A 7,525-nucleotide genomic window follows, 5' to 3' on the forward strand; every position below is an offset into this window, starting at 1 on the left:
CAAATACAGCAAATGCATTAGCAGAAGGAATAACACATGACAATGGCAAGAGTAAATCTCTAATAATCCAATAACAATTAATGTAATGTGTCAAGTCTCACAAAAGACAAGAGAGAAAAACAGAAATACATTAACGACAATAGGGCAATGTGGATAAATTAAGAGCTTGAACTCTATAAATGCAAAGTTTTCTACAACATGAGCCATTTTAAACATGACACATTAATAATCAGAAAATAAAATAGGAATATACAATTACCTTTAAGAAAATATATTCATGAAGTTTAGAAATTCTACCATATTAGCCGTTTTGTTTTTCCTTTTAAAATGTTTTACTATTTAAGAATTTCCTGCTTGAATGTAATATATTTTGATTAAATCCACCCCAACTACCTCCGCTTTTGTTTTCCCTTTATCCCTGAGCCATTTCCCCCTGCACTTTCAACTTCCAGCGCTGCTTTTGTACACACCCAGAGTCCCGCAGATGCTGCCTATAGATTGATGGTTCAGGGATCATCCCTGGCACATGAGTAGTCTCTAAGAGGCTTCACCCCTGAACCCAGCAGCTATCAGTTGCTAATGGCTCCTTAGAGGGCATGGGGCTCCTGAGCCCGCCTGCCTGGGCTGGGATGGAGCTGGGCTTCCCGCTGTGATGGTCCCACCTTCTGTGAGCACACCTGTGCAACAGCTGTCTCCCTGCAGACATCCACTTCTGTTTTAGCATAAATGCTTGAAACTTGAATATAATGGAAGCTTTGGTTTCCTTAAAAACTCAGTTATGTTATGTAAATATACTTTTGTCTTATTCCCAAGTGCGGAATTTTAGTTTGGGCTTTAGTTTGTCCTCAGCTGATAATTGCCTCCTTCGGGGCCTGTTCTTTGCCAGCTGGTGATGGCCTGCCTCAGGAAGCAAGAAGAGTGGTCTAGGACTCTGAGGGATATAAACAGCAAGTGTTGCAGTTTGGAGAAACCAGAGATGGATAGTGTGGAGGCTTGGAGGAGACAAATGAAGAGAAACTTTTCAAAGCAGTGGCTTGGAGGAGAACACTTGCTGCGTTTGCTGTTGACAGAGACTGTTATAGCCCCAAAAGAACCCACTGACCCTAAACAACCAGAAGAAGTAAAGGGGTCTGTAACCCACCCCTCTCCCCACTAACCTTCTCTCTGTTACCTAGAGCTAAAGGGAGGGAGGCAGCGGCTTAAATACCCCAAGTAAAATGAGTTTAAAAATGAGTACAACACTTGATGCTCAGACATAGTCTGTGTGCTCCTACGTGTAATAAGCATGCAAAATATAAATCAAATTCTAGCAAATAATTGTAGAATGAAAATGTAAAAGATAATCTCATTTACATGTTTTGTATATGAAACCTACAAATTATGTTCATTCTGTATGTGTCTACCTTCATTAAAAACACTGTAAATTTTCCAGTAGTGTTTTTCCCCGTTATGAGAATGACAGTGATAACAATAATGATGACATGATTGTGAAGATGATGATGACAATGATGATGATGATGATGACAATGATGACGATGATGATATGACAATGATGATGGTGATAATGAAGATGTCATGTTGATAATGATGAGATGTAATGATGATGATGATATGATGATGATGACAATGATGATGACAAGAATGATGATGAGATGTCATGATGATGATGGTATGATGGTGATGACAATGATGGTAAAAGTGATAATGACGGTGATGATAATGATGATGATGAGATGTCATGATGATGATGTGACAGTGCAGTGATGATGCTGACAATGATGGTGAAGGTGATAATGATGGTGATGATAATGATAATGATGGTGATAATGAAGATGTCATCATGATGATGATGACAATGATGGTGAAGATGATAATGATGGTGATGAGATGTCATGATGACGATGTGACAATGAAGATGTCATGATGGTGACAGTGATGTGACGATGAGGACAGTGACAATGGAGTCAGATGTGGTTGCCTTCACATTGTTTCTTTTTGGGTACTATTTTCTAAGCTTTCACAATCAGAACTTTTAACAAATATTTTAAAGTCTTTAACTATTCAAAAAAATGGACTTTCTTCCTTGATGCAAATATCAAATGGAAAATATCACAGATAACAGAGGACTTACTCCAAACAGCTTCCCACACATACAGAGTTCATCCAGATACCTGGCCTTCTTGAGCTAAGATATTATCTAAAACGACCACATAATAACACTTGTGCTCTTTGGGGTCAGTGATTGGGGCTCAAACTCACACATGCTGGGCATGCATCCTAGCACCCAGAACACCCCCGTTCCTGAGAGTATTTGGAAAACAAAGTTCTCTGTCAGTCAAAGTGGCCTGTATTTCTTAGTCCTCTGAATTCACAATGGAAACAGAACAGGGCAAGTATCTGACTGAGGAGTCAATAGGGAATGTGTGATAAATGTTTCAATACATGTACACATGAATAGTGAGAAATTAAGGAAACCCTGCTGTTACAGCTTGTGAATAGACACAGACATAATCCTGTTAAATAAAATAAGCCTGGCAAAAGAGGCAAGCATTATCACTCCTGCATGACTCTAAAACAGTTGGTCTTATAAACATTGGGAGTAGGACGGTGCTTTCCGTGGAGGAAGGATGATCAGCAGGCGCAAACAACAAATGGGACTATGTCCTGTTGTGGTCCTGTACAGCTGGGTGGCTGCCAGTAACAGCATAGTGAAAGAAAGAAGGGGTCAAACATTTTCCCATAAAGGGATGGTAAATGGCGGCATAGCTACGTTCAACCTAATCTCAGCCCAGTAGAGCACAGATATGTACCGAAGCTAGTACTGCTTGGTACCCCACAAACACGTGCAACTGACATTCTTTTATTAATATTATTATATTTATTAATTAAATGTAGGAATAATACATTTATTTTTTTTTCTAAAATGAACAGCAAGAGAAGGCTGCTTAATTTTCCAGAGTGATTGTATGCCACAGGCATGGGAGGCGGGATGCCTGGGCCCCTTCCCCAGGATGGCGTGCGTGTGTGTGCTGCAGGTGAAGCCCTTTCTGGAGCTCAGCTGGTGGGACACGGAGAAATGCTGGCCCTAGGGAAAGCAGAGAGCCAGAGGAGCAAAGGCTTGGGGTCCACCACTTCACGAGCTTGGGCTCAAAAAGGTCCCGATGCTGCTCTTGGAAGGAAGCACTTGGAATTTGTGCTTCAGAAATTTTCTTTTCCTCCCTTTCTCAAATGTCCTAGGGAATGATCTGAACTTTGGCATGTGTACATGGCTCCCAGTGAAAACTCTCTCAAGATGTACAGGGAAAAGGAGAATGCAGGAGCTGTGGCAGTCTCGATTAGTTGGCCCACACTAATTCTGTCCCTAACAGTTTTAGTTTAAATCAGAACCCAGCTTCTGAGAACTTCTTCTTATGGGGAGAACCTCTTACTTTCATGACCTTGTTAAAAAAAATTTTCAATTCTTAGAGTTTTTAAGTTCTGATAAAATGATCTTTGGGGTCTTATTTGTATTGCTCTCTATAACAGCTTTTCATTGTAGAATATCATACATATATTTCAATAAATGACTGGTCTGCCACTGAGGTATGAAAGAAAATATACAATAAAAATGTAGAAGCTACAGATCTCATTAATTCAGGTTTTTTCCATAGTCTTCCTAGGCGAAGGTGAAGTTTACCTTTGAATGCCTAAGAAGAAATGACTATTGTAAGCATCACAAACATATTGAAGCATAAGCTATCGAAAAGCTTCTTCGTAGCTAAATTAATAGATGTGTTTAGTTGCTTATGCAATACGCCTCATTAACTGTATATTTTGTCTAGGTATTCTTATATATGTTGGAAACGTAATGGTGAAAATGTTCAGTTCATGCTTTCAAGTTGATGGTTGGGTGCAGAAACTGATACGAAAATGGGCAACTGTGATTGAAAGGGGAAAAAATGCTGTGTGGAAGAGTAACCCGCCGGTTGTGTGTGCTCCCACGCGAGCTTCCTCTCATCCACTCCCGAGGTGAGATGAGGGCAGACACGGAGGAAACCAAAGGAAGAAAGGGCAGCCTGGCCACCGGGTGCTCCGAAGAGCCAGAGCTGTAGGGCGCCGAGTTGTGAGAGGCGGGAGAGGTGTTCGGATCTCATGAGGCTAGTAACTATGATTAGCATTAGCCGAAATTATCAGCGTATTTCTGTCAGTCCCCAAGCCAAGCATTTTACATGAAAAGAAAAAAACGTCACTTCATTCTTGCAGCTCCTCTCTTGTCCCTCTTTAAGATTTTCAAAACTACTCACTCATCAGCTTAAAAAGACAAACAGTGCATGCTTCCGGAGAAAGAAGTAGGACTGAGCTAGAAGAGATAATGAGAGGAGAGGGAGGAAGAGAGAGAGCGGCGATCTTGCAGGGTGGGCGAGCTTCTGAGTGTGAGGGCCCACACTCGTTGAAGCCTCAGCCCACGGGGTCACCACGGGGTCACGGCCAGGACGAGGTTCCCAGGGGAACTGGGCCAACAGGGCTCCAGGGCTTGGTGTTAGTGCTGAGGTTAAGGACTGCGTTCCAGCTAAGGGTGAATGGTGGCCCAGCCGTGTCCATACTCTTCGAAACGGGACGCTCCGACTGCCAGTCTAGGGCATGCGCTGTCCCCACGCGGGAACCCCAAAGCACACTTGGGCACAGCTGGGGAGCGTGGCCTGTTGGCAGGACAATCCTGGAGGCCCGCCGGATGGGGCTGCCCCTGCGAGCCCTGGCTCAGCACCCGTGGGCTCTAACCTTCCCTCTCCTCTTCCCCCAGGGCTGTACGAAACCTTCCTGACCAATGATGAACCCGAATGCTGTGACGTCAGGGGCGAGGCGCACACCGCACCCCAGCCCCGAGGGACCGTGGACGGCATTGCCTCCTGCTCCAGGCCGTCTCTCCCCGTGTCCTCGGCCACGAGACTGTGCCCCGGCCGGCTGAGACTGTGTGTGCTCGTCCTCATCCTCCTCCACACAGTGCTCACGGCCTCCGCGGCGCACAATTCCTCGGGGCTGGGCCTGGGCGGCCTCGGCTCCCTCGAGGACCCCTCCACCCGGGAGGACTGAGCGCAGCCAGAGCGCGCGCGCGCAGCGCGGGGCCGGGCAGCTGCGCGCCTGCGTGCAGGGCGGTGTCCCCCACGCGGGGGCCCGGGAACTGAACGCACCCGGGTGCTTTGCCCTCAGACGTCCCGCGGGGGCCGGTGGGTAACGATGGGCACGATTCCCGACGCGGACACAGCCGCAGCCTTTCACGGAGGAAGAGGCTGCCAGCGACTCAGTTTCTCATGCCATTTTATACACTGTGTTTTAACGTTCGGAGGGTTCCTTTGCTTTCGGTTCGGTCTGGGTTCATTTTTTCCGTTTCCTTTATTTGAGTGTGTTTTTCTGCACTTGTTGGTGCAGGATTTCTTTGAGGGTGAACTAAGTCTCTCAGTGTCTATCTATCTATCTATCTATTTCTAGTCATCGTGTGTCCATCAGATACTTCTGTCTCCGTCCTGTCAGTTTCTGATAGATGAATGACCGCTATAACCTCACGGTGTAGCAAAAACGACAAAAAATTAAAAAAACAACAAAAAAAAGACAAAAAAAGAAAACAACAAAAAAAATTAAAAAAATAAAAATCCCTAAGCCTCCTTCGAACCTATGGGCGCCACGCCCTGCAGGCCCTGCTGGCCCTCGCCTTCTTACGTCCCCAAGCAGACAACATCCGCTTGCTTCTGTCTGTGTCTCGCATGGTGGGTGTGTGTCCTGCAAAAGCCGAGGGAGCCAGGGCCTAGTGGTTCCTCCGAATGATCCAACATTGAGTCAGGCAGTTCAGAAAATCACAATGTCAGAGTGAAACACGCTCCCGTGAACCTAGTCGCTCCAGCGCCCATCCCCAGTTCTTCTTACTGGCCAAGCAGACAGGAGGGGCCACGGCCCACGGCCCGCGGGGTGCCCGCAAGCTGGCCCTCCTGAGCACCAGGCGCTTGCCTCCGGGCGATGGGAGCAGACTCCGAGAGCGCAAATCCAGACTTGTGTTCCTCCCTGATCGTGGTGGGAGGGGTCTAGTATACAGACCATGTACCATTTAATCCCAGTAACGCCCCAGCGTAGGGTCCCAGATTCCCCCAGGTATAAAATGTATACAGCTCTGCATCATCACAGAGGAAAATCTCATTTTAAGCCAGTCAACAGATCAGCCATTTTTACTGCAGTGTGAAGCGTCCTCCAGCAAGCTCTAGGCGCGCTGAGAAAAAGAAGTCTAATCACTGTTTGTATTTTTTTCCTTTGTGGGAACATTTCACCTGCTGAGTGTATATGAATTTGCTTTTTTAAAAAAGGCTTTTATGGGTTTACAGTAGGGCCAGTGGAAAGGAGAGTTAATAAGGGCTGTTTTTACAAAACAAACAAAAAGAATAATTTTAAAAATACACTTCACATTCCTTCCTAGTCTCTAACTACACTTGGGAAGTGCACTTTGGATAAGTTTGCTGTGTGGCTGAGAGCTGAAGGAAATCCATAGACAAGGTCCTCTTAGTGAACAAAATTTAGTTGTTAACTTTATAGCTGTAAAAGTCCCAGGCGTTTGTTTCCTTCGGACCGGTTCCTCCGCATCACGCTTGACCCTGCGACACGCGTACAGTATGCACATTTTGTTTTGAAAAAATGTTTTGTTCCAGTCTGTTAAGAATATTAAAAAATAATAAAGGTATTGCTTAATAAAGTTGCTAGAATTGTTTAGCAGTACATGCACAAATATTTTACTAGATTCTTTGTTTTACTAGTGTTTTGTTGAGACTGAAAACCCTGAAATGGTCTGCATAAATACAAAAAGAAAAAAAAAACACAAAAAATACAAAACTCTCCAGTTTCTTTTTCCTTTTCTTTAAAAAACAATCTTTTGTCCCCTAAATACAGAGGTTACAGGTGTGTGAGCACACATACACAGGACCACATTTTAATTTGTGAAAACGTGGTGTTCTTTGGGGGTGTACGAGGTGGAAAGGGCGGCTTTGGCGAGGCACATGCCACTTGCACTATTGACGGGCAAACACTTCCCGAGATCAGTGTCTTCTTGAGGGAAAGGGGTGGCTTCAGGCTTACCCAGAGAGCTGTCCTCAAACAGCCTAAGTAAGTGACTGTGCTGGGAGCTCCACCTTTCAGTGGAGAAGCCACAGCTGAGCTCGGCAACACCCTCAAACTCCTTCCGTTTGTGTTCTAACCATTCCATTCTTGAAGAAAACACTATAAGAAAAAGGCCACCTCCTTTGCTGGAATGAAAGGAAGTTGATGCTCTTTCTGAATGTTGAACAGCATAACGATAATTAAACTCTTACAGCCCTGGATACAGAGGGGCGAGGGACAGGTTTTCATTTCCTCCTAGTAGCCTCTGCAGCTCATTAAAGATGCTTTCTCCACAAATGTAAGAGACAGATTTGCTTTGGTTTAGAGAATGAAAACGGAAAACGGGGAGAAAAGTTACATTACTTTCCCGGGGAGCTGACCCCACAACAGACAACTTGGCATGTTAGCTGAA

General features: G+C 45.0%; 1 protein-coding gene across 1 annotated transcript in view; it reads left to right on the top strand.

The window, feature by feature from the left end:
* Nalf1 (NALCN channel auxiliary factor 1) overlaps positions 1-6,821 on the top strand; it is a 451,142-nt gene extending 444,321 nt beyond the window's left edge. Inside the window, exon 3 of the mRNA XM_055608444.1 lies at positions 4,781-6,821. Coding sequence (XP_055464419.1) covers positions 4,781-5,070 — 290 coding nt within the window. The 3' untranslated portion in view covers positions 5,071-6,821. The remainder of the gene's footprint in view (positions 1-4,780) is intronic.
* The last annotated feature ends 704 nt before the right edge of the window (positions 6,822-7,525 follow it).

This window comes from Psammomys obesus, unplaced genomic scaffold (genome assembly GCF_907164565.1).
Source record: "Psammomys obesus unplaced genomic scaffold, mPsaObe1.curated_primary_1811, whole genome shotgun sequence".
Classification (NCBI taxonomy): Eukaryota; Metazoa; Chordata; class Mammalia; order Rodentia; family Muridae; genus Psammomys; species Psammomys obesus.